Genomic DNA, 25,598 nt, shown 5'->3' with positions numbered 1-25,598 from the left:
ATGGTTCAGTGGTCAAAGTTCAGTTTTTGAGTTTTGGTCTTTTTATCTAATATTATATGCCAAAGGTCACTATATTTGGTGCATGAAAATATCTTATGATCTATATATAAGTCTCCCAGGTTTTATTTGACCATGACCTCAATTTCACGGTTCATTGCACAGTGTTAAGTTTTTGTGTTTTGGTCTGTTTTTCTTAAACTATAAGTAATAGGTCAAGTATATTTGTTGTATCGAAGAATTGTTAGCTGTTCATGTCTGCCTGGTATGGTTCGTCTGACCTTTATCTCATTTTCATAATTCATTTGGTCTTTGTTTAGCTATCTTGGTTAATGTTAAGTTTATGTGGCAGTTGTAATAAATCTTTATACTTAGGGCTATCAACATAATATTAATGATGAGTAAAGTAGGCGAGACATTTCAGTGTGTGCACTCTTGTTTAAATGTGCTTATTTATCCGAGTCCTGGACTGCATTCCAGTGGCTTTCATTCGTTTACTTTTGTGTAAATTTTATACAGATCAGTATTTTTTCAAATGTTTTACCAATATTTTAGCTGCATGTAACATCTTGAACACTCAGAACAGCAAAACAAAATTTTGATTTCAGAAATAAATAGCCTTTAGTCATCGATGAATAGCCGATGATTTCAAGAGTTGTTTCCGTTAAAGGATGATTCCTTTTTTTTGTGCAATACTTGCTCTTTCGGAGGCTCGAGGGTAATTTCAGCAAAAATTTTATCATTTTTGTTTTCATTACAAATTTTATTTATTACACTATTAGTTATAACTTTATGAATTGGCTCAAAAATCAACCCAAAAAATCGAATGATTTTGGCCTCAGATTTATTTTTCAAATGTTTATATCACTGTAAAAGCTCCAAATTGTCTCCCTTTAGTGCAATAATGACATTTTGTTTTGGCATTAGAATTAAAATGTCTTTTTCAACTCATCGGTGACCTATAGATATTTTTCAAATATGCTTTTACGTAAACTAAACAGTTGTAAAATTAAATCGATTTCTGTAATTTAGTTCTTTTTTTATTTCGATATATATATCTCTCTATTTCTCCTATTAGTTCAACTTTAAAAAAAGTACCTTAACAAAAATGGTTGCTTCTTTCGAGGGCAGATTGTGAGCTTAAGTGAACGATAACCCCATGTTTTTATTTGATTTTTCTATTTAGTATATGATAAAAGTTCATCTATAGAAAAACAAGCAAAATCCTACATGTATATTTAAAAAATAATGGATTAATACCCTCCAGTCCCCTTAACGACAAAAAAAATAAATAGAACATTACGTTTAAGTATCACCTACAGTATTTTACAACCTCCATTGGTGATACATTATATGTATTTCTGCTGTTGTTTTATATAAGTTATTGTCCTGAATAAACATCTTTATGCGTTTTTGCGTTTTTGCGTTTCAGATTTTATTGTGAAATTTCTTCAATCAGCCAAGACAAACTTTAAATTTCGCCTTAACGATGTTTTCGCGAGAAATCCATGTATTATTATCGAATTACTACATTTAATCATTGTCTAGTGCCCTAAAATGAGATTTTCCGAGACGCTGGGTTTGAAATGGGATACCCTATTTAATTTAAACAATATTTGCAATCTTTTCAAAAAGATGCAGATGGGAATTTTCGTTCCTTATGAAAGTGTTCGCAAGGAGTTAAATTATAAACTCCTTATAGGATTATCAAAAAGCAACTATTAAGGACCCCCTTGGAATAAAGATCTTCCAAGACAACGTGTTCGAGAGTTTGAGTTTAATACATGACTTTAAAACTTAATGGACGGAGCAGGATTATCTTACTCTTCCAGTTAACCATACATCATCACAGTTGCATTGGTTCTTGTTGCTCAGATTTTAAATTTCAATGATTTCGTCCGAGACCACAATTGTCGTCCCTTGATTTTCGTTATTAGTCCCTAGTGATAACAGTGGGTTACTTGCCAATAATTTTTATACCCCTTCCAAATTTATTTCTCCTTGTTTAATGCCTCACATTGTAAGTAGGGGGGGGGGGGGGGTGAAATTACACTGTAAAAAAATTTGGGTCCAGAATTTTACAGGAAAGTAGTGATTTGGTCCAGCTGAAAAAGGTTAAAAATTAGCACTTCGGAAGCTGTCAAAAGATTTCAAGACACCCTAAACACAAAATTGTCCATATTTTGAGTTAGACGCGATGAAGTTTTCTATAATTTTGATATAATTTGTCCCAAAATTAGTACAACACACTGTAAAAGTTTCATTGAGAAAGCGCAGGTGGGATTTTTTAAATTTTCATTTATGTTCTAAAAGAAATGCACTACGAATTAATTGTGTTCTCGGACCATTTGTTTTGTGGACTGTTGTGTATCTTGTTGTTTTTCATTCAGCTGCGGCTTTGTTGGTTTGTTTCAACCCTTTTTAGTGTGATTATCCTTTGGTACACTTTGCCTCTCTCTTATATATGATATCGCAATAATTATATATATGTAAGCGTTCATATACATTTATATGGATACAATATTGAATTAAAATAGATATAATAATTAGATGAGTGAAAAAAAGAAAATGAAGTAATAATTGTACGTGTGAGGAGTTGGCATTCTTATAAAAAAGAAGATGTGGTATTATTGCAAATGAGACAACTATCCACAAAAGACCAAAATGACACAGACATTAACAGCATTAGGTCACCGTACGGCCTTCAACAATGAGGAAAGCCCATACAGCATAGTCAGCTATAAAAGGCCCCGATAAGACAATGTAAAACAATTCAAACGAGAAAACTAACGGCCTTATTTATGTCAAAAAAATAAATGAAAAAACAAATATGTAACACATAAACAAACGACAACCACTGAATATACAGGCTCCTGACTTGGTACAGGCACATACATAAATAATGTGGCGAGGTTAAAGTCTTTTACACTCGAAATATTTTAGATCTTGTTATATAGACTAATTCTTATTCATTCTGGTCGTAAGTTAGTCTGTCATCCTCAAACGTGTGAGCAATGGTGTACGTACACCAATTTGTAGAATACATGGGATATTCAAAGACTTAAACGAACGTTAAGTCTCAGAGGCATGACTTTTTATTAGTTGTTAGTGGCTTTGAAATAGCTGTCAGATAACTTCGAGTACTCTCAGATCTGTTCATTGTGACTTTTTGTGTCGGGATGTATAAGTACCCGGCCACGTTCACTTGTATTTGTGTCTATCTGATGAGTTAAGCCTTTTTCAACTGATTTTTATAGTTCGTTCTTATGTTGTACTGTTATACCACTGTCCCAGGTTAGGGCGAGGGTTGGGATCCCGCTAATATGTTTAACTCCGGCACATTATTTAAATCTGTGCCTGTCCCAAGTCAGGAGCCTGTAATTCAGTGGTTGTCGTTTGTTTATGTGTTACATATTTGTTTTTCGTTCATTTTTTTACTTAAATAAGGCCGTTAGTTTTCTCGTTTGAATTGTTTTACATTGTCTTATCGGGGCCTTTATAGCTGACTATGCGGTATGGGCTTTGCTCATTGTTGAAGGTCGTACGGTGACCTATAGTTGTTAATGTTTGTGTCATTTTGGTCTTTTGTGGATAGTTGTCTCATTGGCAATCATACCACATCTTCTTTTTTATATGCTCGAAACTTTAGAATAGTTTAGAAATTTATCAAATCAAATAATCCTTGAGTGATGGTTTCGTTATTGAAATTCTAAATTGATGTTTAACCGCGCTAAATATTATATATGATAATCATACGAATAAGTCAGGAACGGAGTTTCAATCTGTAATTCAATAGTTGTTGTTTGTTTCTGTATTTGTTTGTCGTATAGTGTTTTGTAAATCAATGGTTTTCTCGTTTGAATAGTTTTATCATTATGTTAAATGGTGTCGGCGTTTGCTACATGTGGAAGTGCACACATTTACGACATGTTATTGCTTAAACGCACAGTTTCTTCTTCCCGCTAATAATATATAGTCACCATTTGCACTTATATGCGAATGGCCGATTGACAGTCGCTCCAAAATATTTTGCAACATTTCAGTTAAAAAAAACTTTTTTAAGTCTGGTAATATTTTCGTCATATTTCCAACAACTTTATTTTTCTTAAACATTACAAATATTTATAATTTACAAATATAACAAACAAACAAACTTCATTTTTGGAACACTATCACAAAGTTTACGTAATACATGTGTAGCTATTTATTTAGATAAACTGTATTAATCCATACATTTCGGAATTATTTAGCAACTATATCCAAATGACGAGGAAGTTCGAGGTTATTCAAGTAATAAGATTAAGGAAACTTTGGTTAACACAACAGCATTTTCAACAAAGTAGTTTATTTTTGTTTGACAAACTCGAAAAGAGGGGGAAAAGTAATAAAATGGTTACTTAAGCATTTACTTAATTTCTATCACGAAATAAATGCGTTTAATATTTTAGATACAGATACAATATAGTGCATTCGTAAATGTAAAACACTTTTTAATAGAAAATTTAAAAGAGATACATCAACAGTGTTTATTTTAGAATTGCTCAAGTCTGTAGGGCTTATTCCCGATTGTCCCACTTTTTTTTAAATTAAGAGCTCATATTGTCCCACATGAAAAGTTCTGACTGGTCCACATTATTTTATGAGGCGAAATGTTCTTATCCCTTGTTAGATTGTCTCTATGGTTTTGTTTCAGATATATAAGCCAAAATCTACATTTTATGCGATGCTCTTCTTTTAGACATTGCGGCCATCTTAATTATTGGGCGGGGTCATCGGATACTTTTTTGAAACTAAATACCCTAAGGATGATTTTGGCCATGTTTGCTTTAATTTTGCCAGTAGTTTCAGAAGAGAAGATTTTTGTAAAAATTAATGACGACGACGAATAATGAGAAAATGAGAAAAGCTCACTTAGTCCTATGGTCCAGGTGAGCTAAAAAGCAAAACGGACAAAAAGCAACGGACAAAAAGCAAAAGTGTCGGACAAAAAGCAAAATTATCGGATAAAAAGCAAAACGGACAAAAAGCAACGGACAAAAAGCAAAAGTATCGGACAAAAAGCAAAATTATCGGACAAAAAGCAAAACGGAAAAAAAGCAACGGACAAAAAGCAAAAGTATCGGACAAAAAGCAAAATAATCGGACAAAAAGCAAAAGCGGACAAAAAGCAAATCGCGGACAAAAAGCACCGTATCTCACCTTTGACGAAAATTTTCCTTGTACAATTAGACCCCGTTTACATTTGTACGAAATTGAATCGATCTTTAAAAAAGACCAATTCGCCTTTACATCTCACAAGCAAGATCAATCGAGACCGATCTTATCTAATGCAGTGCGTTTACAACATAAAAAGAACCGGTCTGACATTATAACCTTATATTTCGTAAACAAATAATCCTTGAATTAGAACAGTAAAGGAAATTCTGCATCTCGCACACTCTGCAAAATGGTGTAGAAAATAGTTTTGCTCATAAAAGTTATAAAAATGTCACATTATCGGCAAACAGAAAGTGGATAAATTGCAGATGTAAAACTGCTTACTTCTTTAAACTCAATATCGTAAAGGTGCAGATTGAATATTAAATCGTTCCCATTAATGGAAGCCAAGAAATCTTTGGTGTGCAATCTGACTATCCTAGTCAATTAAGATTGGTATCGAAACCATCTTCTACATACGGGGTTCGAAATTATAATTGCAATTACAACTCGGGCCGATACTAAGACAACTCGGACCATTTTAAGTTGAATACAAAAACAAGCAATATATCAATAATAATGATGTTTCTAAATATCATTTACTCTTCTTACGAGCTCGCCAGCGCTCTTAATACAAAATGTTTTTTGGTCTACGCTCATATACCTAAATAATATTTTTATAAAGCATGCAATTTATAATGATTAAACTGGAACATAGTGTCTAGTTGACTTATAACGGTTCTTACATCGCTAAACAAAATGATAAAACTTATTAGTACAGTTACAGACCCAAGAGAAAGGCTATAAATTTGTCACTAAATGGCGTACCGTACAAATCATTATATACGATTCTTAGGGAGTGCCATAAAAACGGAAGAGACTGTAAATGTGCGACTTAAGTGGGGAATTATCGTTCCTGCAGCTGATCCCGACAATATGTACATAGAAGACAGCCGGAACGTTATATTTATTGGGTAATTGTTTTAGACATTTCTCATAAACTGGTCATTTGTACTGAAAGTAATTATGTGGCAAAACAAAACCTTCTACTACCCTCATTATTGATTGTTAATAAGAGGAATGATAATACTTAAACTAATATTACTGGAAACTTTAAAAGTGCGTCAACCCGAATGAAGGGAAAGGAGCCAGTTGAGAACAATAAACACACGCAGCAATAATTATCATGAGGTCAAGAACAGCTAATAGTATACTAAAAATCCAAGTTGTGAGGCAATTACGAGTTGATATAAATCTCTTAGTCACCTTCTTAAGATCATGCAAAGATGTTTATAAATAGTCATACACTACAGTCATATGTTTGCCATGTTACATAGTTTAAGATGAATGACTATTCTACTTAAAAGCTGAATGCTAAGTTGATACACATTTTAGATCTTTAATAGTATATGTATAATGGCAATGATTTCTGTTAGGTGTGAATTAAACATTGAATTGCATTGTTAATAAATTTTTAATCGAATGATCATATAAACTCGCATTATATATAATTGAATTCTTCACAAACGGTTAATCAAAGGCATTTGGTAGTACTATATCCTTTGTTTCTAAAATGTGAAATAGTTCATACCAACTTGATGATGTATGACTGGAAAATAAAAGATTGTGAAAAAATTCTCGTAAAATCTCTAGTGTATGAGATTTGATGAAGAATCTGAATAAAGCTTTACCTAATTTCTCCTGAGATATCAGATCTATATAATCTAGTTTGTCTCCAGCAGGACATTTATTACTAATCAATACTATTGAATTGTACTGAGAACTTCCAATTTGACATGCATCAGCATCAAAACCAAACTGCTAAGTAACAAAAATAAAACGAAAATTAAAAGAGGATTGAAGTTAAAATGCGGGTCGCGTGTTATTTTCCTGTCAACAAATTGCAACTTGTCGTGATTTAAAAGTTGTGTTTTGATGATGGACTGCATGGCACTTCTAATGGTACCGTCAACTGATATTTTATCTGTAGGATTCGGTGAGGTTTAAAAAAAGCTTCCGCGCTTCATACAAAATGTACTTCGGTCAAAGCTTTTACACCCCAGTGAAGTTACAAAAAGAAGCATTCAATTCAAAGTATTAATCTATTTGTTGAAAAGAACAAAAATAATTTGTGGGTGGTCCAGTATATCGGACAAACAATAATGACCAACTATAAAACCTACAGCATCTACTTACACATTTGTTCCTTATTAATTTGATATGTATAATATAATGAATCACTAATGAAAAATCTGTTTTTCCGTAGACATGTATAATGTTTTATACTGGTACCCAGCTGCTTTAACTGAGTTTATTGGGCAGGCGTATAATATGGCTAATACAGTAGTGTGTCTCAGATAAACATACTGTATGCTACTTCTTTCATCCAAATTCGCATTACTCTTCTTTTAATTTCATCGTTTACATGAAATTTATTTTTTCAACGTCTGTGACATCATCGAACGAGACTATAAACCCGAATATAAAAATGGGAAACCCGACGATTTCACGTATGGCTCAGGATCTCACCCTTCCGGAACACCCTCAATCACCCTGGTACTTGGCTAGGTTCGTGTTGGTCAGTCTTATTATTTTAATGTAGTATTATAACTGTTGTTTGTCTCTTCTTTGTTTTAATTATTTGTCATGATTTTTGTCGTTCTCTCTACGACTTATCATGCTTATGAGTTCTGCTGATTCTCCATTTTGTATTCTATTATGAAATTTTCAAAAAGTGGAAAAAAAGGAAATAATTATCACTCAATGCGACATGATAATAACTAATAATTTTATGTTGAATTCTTCATCAGGAGAATTTGAACTGTAAATGTATAAAACTGTTGTACAAAGTTTGATCAATTATGAACAAATTTAAACAAGTACTGATAGAAAGAACAACATGAACAACAAGTAAAATCACAAAAATACTAAACTCAGTGGAAAATCCAAAAGAAAAGTCCATAATCACATGGCAAAATCAAATAACAAAACACATCAAAAACGAATGGACAATAACTCAGTCTGTCATATTCCAGACTTGGTACAGGCATTTTCAAATGTAGAACATGGTAGATTGAACCTGGTTTTATAGCGCTAAACCTCTCACTTGTACGACAGTTGCATCAAATTTTATAATATTGATAATGATGCGTGAACAAAACAAAAAGACAAAATAGGTAAAAATGCCAAAAATAATGGTAAAAAGTCTAATTCGGTAGGTCACATTCGTGATCAATACAAATATATCTTCAAATAACCTTCTTCACAAATTTAATATTCCTCTTTTCTGCGGTAAAGTAAAACAAATTGAATTATCGTTAACTAAAAAGTTGATTAAATTTTGCGTTTTTGAAAATTTATATTTCTTTCATATTCACCATTCTAAAAACGCTGACTGTCAAAAGAAATCTGAGTGTTACTTTACAGCTGATGGATTTATCAATCAGAAAATATCAAATTTTCTATAGCTTAATTTAAACAAAATGAATACAGTTTCAGACATTTCATGTTGCTTGAGTAAACACTATCGTCTTCTGGAAGGGAAACATCTATACGAGATATGAATTTTCAAGAGTAAATATTATATCTTCACGATTGATTGAAAAAAAAGTGCCTAATCTGTTTAAGACAAAGGTCACAGGGATGAACTTTGTTGGAGTGAAAGTTAAATAGTATGCATGAGAATGTTACTGGTTCAAAAATGTACTAAACTAATTATCTGGGAAAATAACAGCTACATTTGTCCAACCTGACGATACTTGTCATCTGTATAAATAGCAAGTAAATATGTGTTAGAGGGAACAATACCTTTACAACATGTATGCATAGCAGCTTCATATGTTCGAACGAACAATACTTACCATATACATATTATATAAATAGCAGCTACATATGTTCAAGCAAACAATACATACCATATATAAAGATATCAGCTACATATGTCCGAGGGAACGATACTTATCATATATACAAATAGCAGCTACATTTGTCCGAGCAAACAATACATGTACATACCATCTGTACATATAGCTTGTACATATGTTCAAGGGAACGATACTTATCATATCAATAAATATAAGCTACATATGTTCAAGCAAACAATCTGTATAGATTGCAGCTATATATGTCAGAGGTATCAATACTTATCACATATGTAAATATCAGCTACATATGTCAAACAATACTTATCATCTGTATTGATAGCAGCTACATACGTCCGAGGGAGCAATACTTATCATATATATATATATAAACAGCAGCTACATATGTCCAAGCAAGCAATACTTATCATATATTTAGATAGCCGCTACATACGTCCGGGGAGCAATACTTATCATATATATATATAAATATCAGCTACATATATCAGAGGGAACAATACATACCATATGTATAGATATAAACAACAGCTACATATGTTCAAGCAAGCAATACTCACCATCTGTGTAGATAGCAGCTACATATGTCCAGTTAAATTTCAAGACGATATCTAACATGGCCTGTGCTTGGTAATCATCAGAAGGTACAACTCGCTGAAAATATTCGTACAGGTTTTTATTACTTAACTCCATACTTGTAGCTGAATAACCAATTTGTGGAATTTCGAACAGTTGCAATAAGTTCTGTACCTGAATTGTATTAGAACTAGATCCTGGACCTAATAGTCCTGCTATTGGCTTGTCTGAATCCACAGCACACCGGTCTCGGGAGGTAAAATTTGTTTCTAAAGAATCTATACTTGCTATAGAATCTTTAATAAAGTCTATACTCTGTTCTAACGCAATTGGAGAGTACCAACAAGAGTCCCGTATATCATAACCCAAATCTACACCCGGTAAAATAGATGAATCGTTGTTGATTTTTTCGAGTGTTGTTAGAAACATTTCTATTCGATGTATTCCGTACTGTTCCCAAATTTCTGCACATTTTCTGGTATAAACACTTGTATCATGAGGAGCTTTATGTACAGGGAACAAAGCTCCAATAATTATATCCCCATCTTTTCGGGCTTTTTGGTGATCACCTACATTGCTAAATGATACATTAACATGAATGTAAACTAGTAAAAACATGAAATAATTTCGAAATGAAACGTAAATTTCCATAGTGCGATATTTTATGATATTCTAGAAAACAACACTTTATCATGGGTACACAAAATTAAACGCTTTCTCAATACATATTCTAGTATCCCATTCAGATTTTCAAACCATGAATAAACATGTATATATATTCTCCACGTTGTTAAAGTTCTTTACAAAAATAGTTCACTTCTATGTATAACAAGTTTTTATAGGATATATAAGTGACTTCCGTTTTCCGTTTCAACAGTAGTTAGTCTATTTTGATAATGAATTCCGAATAGTTATAAGATAGAAGGTCGATATGTTTTAACACCTGTCCAACGTGAATGACATTACTGGAAAAGAATTTTGCTGTCCCGCGGGACAGTCACATTTACCAATACGCGATCAAAGAGTAATCCAACACGGAGCTACTGCTAACCAATAGATAAAGACAATCGATTCTATCCTCCACTTTTATTTACATGGGTATATTTACTTGAAGGAAATACAATTTGCAACCATCTGCCAATAAATGCCGATAGAAAAATAAATATTTTGAATTATTTTTTAAGTCACATTCTCTTACTACTAGAAGCAATCAGTTATAGTGTGTGATAACATTGTGTGAGGGAATTCGACGTTTGATGTACCACTGTTCACTCCAGTGCAATTTATGACAATACCACTGCATCAATCAGAATTATTTTTTTTGCAGTGTTTTAAAAATTGATTTTGCTTTGTTGTCGCGTATTATTTGTGAAACATTCAATGTTTTAAAAAGGCGAATTTTCTTTACAAAGTCAATGATTATGTTGACTTTTGAAGGCCAAACTTTCTACAGCCTTAAATACGCTAATGAAAGATCCAAAAACTATACTAATACATAACGACATGATTATGAAATTATAACAAATCTATTGGTTAACTAATTTTTACTCGTTATTGCAAAATAATGAACTTAATATATCTGACATTTTCTCCCTACCCAGTTTACCCCTATACATTTTTATGATGTGGACTGGTCATTGTTATTGAATTTGATTGGATTAAGTTGTTATTAGTTTACCTTCAAACTTGTTTATGCTTTTCATACATGACTATTGATTAATTAGAACGTGCATGAATGTGACCGGTAACTAAAATGACCTTCAAACTGGACACTGGACGAGTCAATATTATGTTTTATCAATGAAAGTTAAGGTATGAAAGGTAAGAATTGCCACTTATTCGATTTTCTCAAAATTTTCGGAATATACAGTTGGAAAGGTTATTCTTTAAAAGCCTATTGTGAAGAGTAAAGAGAAAGTTTACAAATAATACGTTTTGTTCCATTAAACAAGTCATTTTCGTAAGAGAAATACCGAAATATATTTTACGCACGACTACGGCAGGTAAAATTATTATTTATCATAATAAAAAAAAGCATTTTTCAGTCTCATTGGAATATGTTGATTACAATTAATCCCAAACTTAAGAAGTAAGTAACTAAAGTCAAAATATGTCCGATCTGTCTATTTCTTCACATCAAAAGTCAATACGATCGTTTTAAAGTCAATTTCGTCTACCTCACAAAATCTTGTTAGGCACTATAGTGTGTTTATAACGGAGAAAATTATAGGAAAACTGTGTTTTGTAATTTATTATTTATATTGTGTAATCGGAAAACAATTGATTTTTGATATTATTGGAAACAAAATATTGTTTCTACCTGCTATTGTATTGTCTAATGCACAAATTGACGTTTATTATCTGAATTGAATAAACGGAGATGTGGGTGATGTTTCAAAAAGCCGGCATTACTATAAAATCACAAAATCACAAAAGTATGAAGTAGAGAAGAATGAAGTATATATATATGTTCCGGACTATATGAGTATTTGGACCATACGCGTGCACAAAATTCTGGAAATGCAAAAAAGCTATGATGCCGTGTGGAAGTGAATGTCACCTAAGTCTACATGCAAGAATGTAACTAGCGATGGCATCAATATTTAATTTTTACGTAGTTTTTGTATTATAAAATTAATATATTGTCATGTAATCATCACTGTTGTTTTTAGATAAAGTTTTTGTATTATTAAAACGTTTATAATGTAATTTGAAAAAAAATACCTATATGGTCCAAATACTCATATGGTATGGTCCAAATACTCATATGGTATGGTCCAAATTCTCATATGGTCCGGAACATATACAAGTAGACTTGAACAATACACAAGTTTCTATACACAATTTAGCATACATAAGTTGCGGACAATTTAAAGATATTGATTTCGTCACCGAAGTCCTTAAAATACAAACATATTGAAGCTATAATTAAATATGACAATTAACAAATGTTTGGCTAAGGACAGACACAGAATGTCAGCCACTCGACAAAATATGATTGCTTTGCCGTATTATGACTCGCTGTAATTTTTTTATTTACTCAGTACTTTAAAAAAATAAAATACCTCCTTTTCTATAAGGGAACGACCATTTAACATTGATAAGGGAGGGGGTTATTACATATATAAAAAAAAGATGTGGTATGATTGCCAGTGAAACAACTCAACACAAGAGACCAAAATGACACAGAAATTAACAACTATAGGTCACCGTACAGCCTTCAACAATGAGCAAAGCCCATACCGCATATGCAATTGTTTTTGTTACTAGTCTTCCTTTTTTAAGAACATAATATTAACTTTCATGGCAAAAACTTCCGGTAACCTTTTATCCATACCTGTTTTCCAAACAATCGTAAACTTAAAATTATTTTGTTAGTCCCAATTTAAACATGCTTATATTGTTCTACACAATAAAACACAATTCAAAGCATTCGATAACTTTTGTGACATTTTCCAATTAATCTTATAAACATTACACTATATGTGATACCTGATCGAGGTTTTACGATATTAGTCTGAAACAGACATTAGAAAGTTAAAAATTACTTTATAAGGCATGAGAAAATATATATGTTTACTTCCAGTTTTATTAATGAAGAAGTAATACGATATAATTCCGTACATAAACAAGAAAAATTTGTAAGGGTTCCACGGAACCCAGTGTCTCGCCTACTTTTGCTGTTAATCGCAGACTCAACAAAAATGAGGAAAAACATCAATAAAAATTTCCCTCTCGATACTGTCGTTTGATTGAAAGAAGCTTCTTCCAAGTTTGGTAAAAAATCCAGGATAGTTTATGAATCTAATAAATGTTTTATAAACTTTAAATGCAGACTGTATGTAATGTTAACTGGAAGAAAAACTAAGTCCATTTATAAGTAAAATACGGAAAAAGTGATTTTTTTCTTCACAAAATTTACTTCTGAATAATATCTTATGATCAGAAACAAGCTTTTGTCTAAGTTTGGTAGAAATCTAGGATAGTTTAAGAACATTATAAAAATTTTAAAAACTTAAACCACAGAGTGAATGTTTTGTTTCTGGCAAAAAAACTAAGTCCATTTATAAGTAAAATAAGGAAAAGTGGAAATTTATTTTTACAAAATTTTCTTCTTGATACTATCTTATGATCATAAACAAGCTTCTGTCCAAGTTTGGTACAAATCAAGGATAGTTTATGAAAGTTATTAAAATTTTAAAAACTTTAACCACAGAGTGAATGTAATGTTTCCTCGCAGAAAAACTAAGTCCATTTATAAGTAAAATACGGAAAAAATGGAATTTTATTTTTGCAAATTTTACTTCTGGATACTTTCTTATGATCATAAACAAGCTTCTGTTCAAGTTTGGTAGAAATTCAGTATAGTTTAAGAAAGTTATTAAAATTTCAAAAACTTTAACCACAGAGTGAATATTTGTGGACGCCGCCGACGCCGACGGAATGTAGGATCGCTTAGTCTCGCTTTTTCGACTAAAGTCGAAGGCTCGACAAAAACGACAACAATTTTAAAATATCAGCGATTTCAAGATGCGTATTCACAAAATTATATCAAAGGTCCTCAAAGGATTAAAACCAAACAGTTAATTAACTGTCAGTAAGCCAAGTGAGTGAACAAAATATATATTACAAACAAAGAAATAAAAAAAATAGGAGGTGGTAAATATTAAACTTGTAAATGACCACACATATTGCTACTAGTATTGGATGTTTCCGATTTAAAAATCTCACTGAGAACATTTTATTTTGGCATATTTTGTACTTTTATGAATCACATTTTATGACCAAACTCAGTAAAGACCCGTCTAAATTGAATTTAATTGACCAATTCAAAAACAATTACCGTAATCTTGATGTCATTTTTTCGTTAAATAATCAAGAATTTTCTAAATATACTGCCGAAATTAAACACAAGGAACTTATTTTAAATAAATCACTTGAAATCCTTATAACAGTCCTTTCCTAGATTTAGATATTTCAGTTTTACACCCGCACTAAAAATTTACGACAAAAGGAATGATTTTCGTTCCCTGTAGTACTTTTTCTGTTTTGGATGATGATGGTCTTTTGGCACCATCTTATGGTGTTCATATTTTACAACTCGTTCGCTGTGCCCCGTGTCTGTTGTACGCTTTAACTTAAACGAACGTAATCGATGTATAACTGGTACATGATTAAGTCAGGGATTTTGTTAAAACAAATTACTTAAAACTTTTACTAAATTCTTCCATAGATATAAAGATTTGGTTTTGAAGTTTTGTTGTACCTGTAGAAAAATTATTTCAAATAGGATACTAGTAACACATCATAGTACTCTCAGATCTGTACTTATTGTCTTTTTGTTGTTGGGGTGTACAAGTATCCGGTCACGTCCATATACTGTGTTTTTGTTATATGCATTTATATTAGTATTCATCTGGTGATTTAAGCCTTTTTCAACTGATTTTTATAGTTCGTTCTTATGTTGTACTGTTACACTACCGTCGCAGGTTAGGGGAGGGTTTGGATCCCGCTAACATGTTTTACCCCGCCACATTTATTTTCGAAACCAAAAATATCATGCATGTACACTCAAGACCAAAAGTATCATGCATGTACACTCAAGACCAAAAGAATCATGCATGTACACTCAAGACCAAAAGTATCATTTTCACTCGAAATCAAACAATCACTTACTAGTATACTTGAGACTAAACGTTTAATGTACACTCGAGTCGAAAGGTATCATATACAATTGGGAACCAAACTATCATGTACACCCGAGACCAAACGATCATGTACACTGAGAACCAAACGATCATGTACACTGAGAACCAAATGATCATGTTCACTGAGAACAAACGATCATGTACACTGAGAACCAAATGATCATGTACACTGAGAACCAAACGATCATGTACACTCGAGAACAAAATGATCATGTACACTGAGAACCAAATGATCATGTACACTGAAAACAAACGATAGTGTACACTGAGATACAAATGATCATGTACATTGAGAACCAAATGATCATGTACACTGAGAACCAAACGATCATGCACACTGAGAACCAAACGATCATGTACACTGAGAACCAAACGATCACCTACACTGAGAACAAACGATAATATACACTGAGAACCAAACGATCATGTACAAGTGAGAATAAAATGATCATGTACACTTACAACCAAACGATCATGTACACTGAGAACCAAATGATCATGTACACTGAGAACCAAATGATCATGTACATTGAGAACCAAATGATCATGTACACTGAGAACCAAACGATCATGTACACTCGAGAACAAAATGATCATGTACACTGAGAACCAAACGATCACCTACACTGAGAACAAACGATAATATACACTGAGAACCAAACGATCATGTACAAGTGAGAATAAAATGATCATGTACACTTACAACCAAACGATCATATACACTGAGAACCAAATGATCATGTTCACTGAGAACAAACGATCATGTACACTGAGAACCAAATGATCATGTACATTGAGAACCAAATGATCATGTACACTGACAACCAAACGATCAACTACACTGAGATCCAAACCTTCACGTACACACGAAAACAAACGATCATGTACACTGAGAACCAAACGATAATGTACAATGAGAACCAAACGATCATGTACACTGAAAACAAACGATTATGTACACTTACAACCAAATGATCATGCACACTGAGAACCAAACAATCATGTACACTGAAAACCAAACGATCATGTACACTGAGAACCAAATGATCATGTACACCGAGAACCAAACGATCATATACACTGAGAACAAACGATAATGTACACTGAGAACCAAATGATCATGTACATTGAGATCTGAACGAACATGTACACTCGAGAACAAAATGATCATGTGCACTGAGAACAAACGATCATGGACACTCGAGAACAAAATGATCATGTACACTGAGAACCAAATGATCATGTACACTGAAAACAAATAATAGTGTACACTGAGAACCAAATGATCATGTACACTGACAACCAAACAATCATTGAAACTCGAGAACCAAACTATCATGTACACTTAGAACCAAATGATCATGTACCATGAAAACAAACGATAGTGTACGCTGAGAACCAAACGATCATGTACACTGAGAACACATCATAGTACTCTCGATCTGTACTTATTGTCTTTTTGTTGTTGGGGTGTACAAGTACCCGGTCACGTCCATATACTGTGTTTTTGTTATATGCATTTATATTAGTATTCATCTGGTGATTTAAGCCTTTTTCAACTGATTTTTATAGTTCGTTCTTATGTTGTACTGTTACACTACCGTCGCAGGTTAGGGGGGGGGGGGGGTTTGGATTCCGCTAACATGTTTTACTCCGCCACATTTATTTTCGAAACCAAAAATATCATGCATGTACACTCAAGACCAAAAGTATCATGCATGTACACTCAGGACCAAAGTAGCATGCATGTACACTCAAGACCAAAAGTATCATTTTCACTCGAAATCAAACAATCACTTACTAGTATACTTGAGACTAAACGTTTAATGTACACTCGAGTCGAAAGGTATCATATACAATTGGGAACCAAACTATCATGTACACCCGAGACCAAACGATCATGTACACTGAGAACCAAACGATCATGTACACTGAGAACCAAATGATCATGTTCACTGAGAACAAACGATCATGTACACTGAGAACCAAATGATCATGTACACTGAGAACCAAACGATCATGTACACTCGAGAACAAAATGATCATGTACACTGAGAACCAAATGATCATGTACACTGAAAACAAACGATAGTGTACACTGAGATACAAATGATCATGTACATTGAGAACCAAATGATCATGTAAACTGAGAACCAAACGATCATGCACACTGAGAACCAAACGATCATGTACACTGAGAACCAAACGATCATGTACACTGAGAACCAAATGATCATGTTCACTGAGAACAAACGATCATGTACACTGAGAACCAAATGATCATGTACACTGAGAACCAAACGATCATGTACACTCGAGAACAAAATGATCATGTACATTGAGAACCAAATGATCATGTACACTAAAAACAAACGATAGTGTACACTGAGATACAAATGATCATGTACATTGAGAACCAAATGATCATGTACACTGAGAACCAAACGATCGTGCACACTGAGAACCAAACGATCATGTACACTGAGAACCAAACGATCATCTACACTGAGAACAAACGATAATATACACTGAGAACCAAACAATCATGTACAGTCTAGACCAAACGAGCATGTATACTGTGAACAAATCGATCATGTACACTGAGAACCAAATGATCATGTACACTGAAAACAAACGATAGTGTACACTGAGAACCAAACGATCATGTACACTGAGAACCAAACGATCATTTACACTGAGAACAAAATGATCATGTACACTGAGAACCAAACGATCATCTAAACTGAGAACAAACGATAATGTAGAACTGAGAACCAAACGATCATGTACACTGATAACCAAATGATCATGTTCACTGAGAACAAACGATCATGTACACTGAGAACCAAATGATCATGTACACTGAGAACCAAACGATCATGTACACTCGAGAACAAAATGATCATGTACACTGAAAACCAAATGATCATGTACACTAAAAACAAACGATAGTGTACACTGAGATACAAATGATCATGTACATTGAGAACCAAATGATCATGTACACTGACAACCAAACAATCATGTACACTGAGAACCAAACAATCATGTACACTTTAAACCAAACGATCATGTACACTGAGAACCAAACGATCATGTACACTGAGAACCAAACGATCATGTACACTTGAGACCAAACGACCATGTACACTGAGAACCAAACTTTCATTTACATGAGAACAAACGATCATATACATTGAGAACTAAACGATCATGTACATTCGACACCAAACGATCATGTACACTGAGAACCAAACGATCATGTACACTGTGAACCAAACGATCATGTACACTGAGACCCAAATGATCATGTACACTCTAGACCAAACGATCATGCACACCGAGAACCAAACGATCATGTACAATGAGAACCAAACGATCATGTACACTTGAGACCAAGCGATCATGTACACTGAGAACCAAACGATCATGTACACTGACAACCAAACGATCAACTACACTGAGATCCAAACCTTCACGTACACACGAAACCAAACGATCATGTACACTGAGAACCAAACGATCATGTACACTGAGAACAAACGATAGAGTACACTTAGAACCAAACGATCAAGTACACTGAAAACCAAACGAAAATGTACACTGAGAACAAATGATAATGTATACTGAGAACCAAACGATAATGTACAATGAGAACCAAACGATCATGTACACTCGAGACCAAGCGATCATGTACACTGAAAACCAAACGATCATGTACACTGAAAACAAACGATTATGTACACTTACAACCAAATGATCATGTACACTGAGAACCAAACGATCATCTACAACTGAGAACAAACGATAATGTACACTGAGAACCAAACGATCATGTACAGTCTAGACCAAACGAGCATGTACACTGTGAACAAATCGATCATGCACACTCGTGAACAAACATAATGTACACTGAGAACCAAAACAATCATGTACACTGAGAACCAAACAATCATGTACACTGAGAACCAAATGATCATGTAGAACGAGAACCAAACGATCATGTACACTGAGAACCAAACGATCATGTACACTTTAGACCAAACGATCATGTACACTGAGAACCAAACGATCATGTACACTGAGAACCAAACGATCATGTACACTGACAACCAAACGATCAGCTACACTGAGATCCAAACGATCATGTACACTCGAAACCAAACGATCATGTACACTTAGAACCAAACGATCATGTACACTGAAAACCAAACGAAAATGTACACTGAGAACAAATGATAATGTATACTGAGAACCAAACGATAATGTACAATGAGAACCAAACGATCATGTACACTCGAGACCAAACGATCATGTACACTGAGAACCAAACGATCATGTACACTGAAAACAAACGATTATGTACACTCACAACCAAATGATCATGCACACTGAGAACCAAACAATCATGTACACTGAAAACCAAACGATCATGTACACTGAGAACCAAATGATCATGTACACCGAGAACCAAACGATCATATACACTGAGAACAAACGATAATGTACACTGAGAACCAAATGATCATGTACATTGAGATCTGAACGATCATGTACACTCGAGAACAAAATGATCATGTGCACTGAGAACAAACGATCATGGACACTCGAGAACAAAATGATCATGTACACTGAGAACCAAATGATCATGTACACTGAAAACAAATAATAGTGTACACTGAGAACCAAATGATCATGTACACTGACAACCAAACAATCATTGAAACTCGAGAACCAAACTATCATGTACACTTAGAACCAAATGATCATGTACCATGAAAACAAACGATAGTGTACGCTGAGAACCAAACGATCATGTACACTGAGAACACATCATAGTACTCTCAGATCTGTACTTATTGTCTTTTTGTTGTTGGGGTGTACAAGTACCCGGTCACGTCCATATACTGTGTTTTTGTTATATGCATTTATATTAGTATTCATCTGGTGATTTAAGCCTTTTTCAACTGATTTTTATAGTTCGTTCTTATGTTGTACTGTTACACTACCGTCGCAGGTTAGGGGAGTGTTTGGATCCCGCTAACATGTTTAACTCCGCCACATTTATTTTCGAAACCAAAAATATCATGCATGTACACTCAAGACCAAAAGTATCATGCATGTACACTCAGGACCAAAGTAGCATGCATGTACACTCAAGACCAAAAGTATCATTTTCACTCGAAATCAAACAATCACTTACTAGTATACTTGAGACTAAACGTTTAATGTACACTCGAGTCGAAAGGTATCATATACAATTGGGAACCAAACTATCTTGTACACTCGAGACCAAACGATCATGTACACTGAGAACCAAACGATCATGTACACTGAGAACCAAACAAACATGTAAAAGTGAGAACAAAATGATCATGTACACTTACAACCAAACGATCATGTACACTGAGAACCAAACGATCATGTACACTGAGAACCAAATGATCATGTACACTGAGAACAAACGATACTGTACACCAGGAACCAAATGATCATGTACACTGAGAACCAAACGATCATGTACACTCGAGAACAAAATGATCATGTACATTGAGAACCAAATGATCATGTACACTGACAACCAAACAATCATGTACACTCGAGAACAAAATGATCATGTACACTGAAAACAAACGATAGTGAACACTGAGAACCAAATGATCATGTACATTGAGAACCAAATGATCATGTACACTGACAACCAAACAATCATGTACACTCGAAAAAAAAATGATCATGTACACTGAGAACCAAATGATCATGTACACTGAGAACCAAATGATCATGTACACTGAGAACCAAACGATCATGTACACTCGAGAACAAAATGATCATGTACACTGACAACCAAACAATCATGTACACTCGAGAAAAAAATGATCATGTACACTGAGAACCAAATGATCATGTACACTGAGAACCAAATGATCATGTACACTGAGAACCAAACGATCATGTACACTCGAGAACAAAATGATCATGTACACTGAGAACCAAATGTTCATGTACACTGAAAACAAACGATAGTGAACACTGAGAACCAAATGATCATGTACACTGACAAACTACAATCATGTACACTCGAGAACAAAATGATCATGTACACTGAGAACCAAATGATCATGTACACTGAGAACCAAATGATCATGTACACTGAGAACCAAATGATCATGTACACTGACAACCAAACAATCATGTACACTCGAGAAAAAAATGATCATGTACACTGAGAACCAAATGATCATGTACACTGAGAACCAAACGATGATGTACACTCGAGAACAAAATGATCATGTACACTGAGAACCAAATGATCATGTACACTGAAAACAAACGATAGTGTACACTGAGAACCAAATGATCATGTACATTGAGAACCAAATGATCATGTACACTGACAACCAAACAATCATGTACACTCGAGAACAAAATGATCATGTACACTGAGAACCAAATGATCATGTACACTGAGAACCAAATGATCATGTACACTGAGAACCAAACGATCATGTACACTCGAGAACAAAATGATCATGTACACTGAGAACCAAATGTTCATGTACACTGAAAACAAACGATAGTGAACACTGAGAACCAAATGATCATGTACACTGACAAACTACAATCATGTACACTCGAGAACAAAATGATCATGTACACTGAGAACCAAATGATCATGTACACTGACAACCAAACAATCATGTACACTCGAGAAAAAAATGATCATGTACACTGAGAACCAAATGATCATGTACACTGAGAACCAAATGATCATGTACACTGAGAACCAAACGATGATGTACACTCGAGAACAAAATGATCATGTACACTGAGAACCAAATGATCATGTACACTGAAAACAAACGATAGTGTACACTGAGATACAAATGATGATGTCCACTGAGAACCAAACGATCATGTACACTAAGAATCAAATGATCATGTACATTGAAAACAAACGATCATGTACACTAAGAATCAAATGAGCATGTACACTGAAAACAAACGATAGTGTACACTGAGAACCAAACAATCATGTACACTGAGAACTAAATGATCATGTACACTGAAAACAAACGATAGTGTACACTGAGAACCAAACGATCATGTACTCTGAGAACTAAATGATCATGTACACTGAAAACAAACGATAGTGTACACTGAGAACCAAACGATCATGTACACTGAGAACCAAACGATCATGTACACTGAGAACAAAATGATCATGTACACTGAGAACCAAACGACCATCTACAACTGAGAACAAACGATAATGTACACTGAGAACCAAACGATCATGTACAGTCTAGACCAAACGAGCATGTACACTGTGAACAAATCGATCATGCACACTCGTGAACAAACATAATGTACACTGAGAACCAAAACAATCATGTACACTGAGAACCAAACAATCATGTACACTGAGAACCAAATGATCATGTAGAACGAGAACCAAACGATCATGTACACTGAGAACCAAACGATCATGTACACTTTAGACCAAACGATCATGTACACTGAGAACCAAACGATCATGTACACTGAGAACCAAACGATCATGTACACTGACAACCAAACGATCAGCTACACTGAGATCCAAACGATCATGTACACTCGAAACCAAACGATCATGTACACTTAGAACCAAACGATCATGTACACTGAAAACCAAACGAAAATGTACACTGAGAACAAATGATAATGTATACTGAGAACCAAACGATAATGTACAATGAGAACCAAACGATCATGTACACTCGAGACCAAACGATCATGTACACTGAGAACCAAACGATCATGTACACTGAAAACAAACGATTATGTACACTCACAACCAAATGATCATGCACACTGAGAACCAAACAATCATGTACACTGAAAACCAAACGATCATGTACACTGAGAACCAAATGATCATGTACACCGAGAACCAAACGATCATATACACTGAGAACAAACGATAATGTACACTGAGAACCAAATGATCATGTACATTGAGATCTGAACGATCATGTACACTCGAGAACAAAATGATCATGTGCACTGAGAACAAACGATCATGGACACTCGAGACCAAACGATCATGTTAACTGAGAACCAAATGATCATGTACACTCGAGACCAAACGATCGGGTCTGATTATAAAAAAAAACTAAACTAAAAAGCCTTACTGCTGATCTTTCAAATAATATACATATATACATAAATGTCTCGCCTAATTAACCGAATATGACTGAAAAATAGAAATCAAATACCTTACAACAGTAAAGACTCAATACAAAAGCACTTATCCACTGCAATTAATACAGTACTGTTCAGAAAGTTCACTTGCAGTCAGTTAAGATCTGTTCAGCTTATGTTATGACTTTGTGTCAGTTGTTATTTACATGTTCACAACTTTTGATATATCGCCATGTTTTCCTTTGGTGTTAGTACTGAAATAATTTTCGTTCCGAGGTAAACGTTAAGAAAGCAAAAGGTTCTTCATAAAAAAAAACAGATTAAAACCGAAGGGCCAACTTTGTTATTTGTGTCTTTAACTTAAAACCGTATTGCTAGGTCAACGCGAATGGAATCGATGCTGCTTTTAGAAAACATTAAAAATCGTTACACGGAGATGACAATTCGCCTTTTCCAGCGATTTACTAATTAGAAAATGATGTTTTCACACAGTGCAACACTTAACAGTTATAGCTAAATTACATTCTAAAAGATTGCGTGGTTAGAATTTCAGTAAAATTAAATTTGGAACATTTTGATGGAAACCAATACATTAATCACACAATTTAGCAGTTTAAATTAAAGAATATGCTACTAAATAAATGACAAGACTCTTTCAAATAACGTCTTAGAAGAAATTTATACGCGACTGCCTACATTGTTTGACTTGCTCCTAACAAGCCTTTAACTCAAACATTACTTCAGGAAAAGTTGATTTTGTCACGTCTCTTCGGTTTTAAAGAATTTGATAATGGCAGTGTTAACCCTTGTAACATTAAGTGATTGGGGAATTAATTAGGAACTTCATATTGGCTGTACCCTTAAAGTACGACGTATTTCAAATTAACTGACAGAATCGATGTACAATACTTGCATCACACAATCGTATATTCGTCTTCTTGCATTTGTATACGTCACTACGGAACCCGGTTAGTGTCAGGCTAAATTTAATTTGATACGCCAGCCGCGCGTTTCGTCAAGACTCATCAGTGACGCTCAGATCAAAATAGTTATAAAGCCAAACATGTACAAAGGAGCATTGATGACCCAAAATTCAAAAAAGCTGTGCCAAATACGGCTAAGGTAATCTATTCATGGGATAAGAAAATTTTTAGTTTTTCGAAATAAATAAGTTTTGTCAACAGGAAAATCTAAACCATTGCATATCATTTTCTGGCAATTCAGATGACATGCTCCCCTTGTTGATCCTTATAAAGTACAGCACAGATCGATTTAACTTTGTGGAGTTTATACTGCAAGCTGTCATCATCTCTATAATCTGACAAGGATCTTTAATTATCATGTTCACTGCACGTGTGATCCCACTACCAGTTAGAAGTTGTGTCATTGAAGTTGTTGTTCGTTAGTCTTCCTAAACATGAGTACGTCGCTGATAAACACACAGCATATTCTGATGTTGTAAACAACATGTCGTCCACGAGTCTCTGGTTGACTGTATGACTTAGGAACAGACATGTTCCACTTTCTGGGGAGAACTACCTTGAATGTAAATATTATCGGAGATGCAGCTTTATAATAATAGGTCAAGCTAAGTTTAGTCGGGATAGCATATTCTTGCATATTATATTTTGGTTAAGATTAAAGATTAAAGATGGTCCTTCCATTTTTTTTAGTTTTTAAACATTATTGAAAGAGGCTATTACGACACTGATGCTGTTTAATTATTCATCATTCATGTTTGAATCTTACCTTAAATTTCTTTTCTGTATTGAAATTCACAACTACTAAGGGATTACCTAAGATAGTGTTCATTGTTCTTAACTTGCTGTCAAGGTGTAGACATTTCATGGTTTAAATACTACTTCAAAGATACAGTATGGCATGTTATGTATATCAGTAACTAGCTTTTATTAACAGCTTGTTACTTTGTTATGTGTATCTTTTGTTTTGATTTTAACTGTATTTTTTTCTTTGTCCATTTCACACTGCCACTGACAGTTTGCTGTGAACAGTAGGTGTATGGTTGTCTAAATGTATTCACAGTTTGTCTAAACTTAAA

The 25,598-nt window shown here is 33.9% G+C and overlaps 1 protein-coding gene across 1 annotated transcript in view; it reads right to left on the bottom strand.

Annotated features, from left to right (window-relative positions):
- LOC143048894 (metabotropic glutamate receptor 1-like) overlaps positions 1-10,855 on the bottom strand; it is a 47,928-nt gene extending 37,073 nt beyond the window's left edge. The window contains exon 1 of the mRNA XM_076222761.1: positions 9,632-10,855. Coding sequence (XP_076078876.1) covers positions 9,632-10,298 — 667 coding nt within the window. The 5' untranslated portion in view covers positions 10,299-10,855. The remainder of the gene's footprint in view (positions 1-9,631) is intronic.
- Positions 10,856-25,598: the final 14,743 nt, after the last annotated feature.

Source organism: Mytilus galloprovincialis, chromosome 10, assembly GCF_965363235.1.
Source record: "Mytilus galloprovincialis chromosome 10, xbMytGall1.hap1.1, whole genome shotgun sequence".
Lineage (NCBI taxonomy): Eukaryota > Metazoa > Mollusca > Bivalvia > Mytilida > Mytilidae > Mytilus > Mytilus galloprovincialis.
This window is presented reverse-complemented; position numbering and strand designations above follow the sequence as displayed.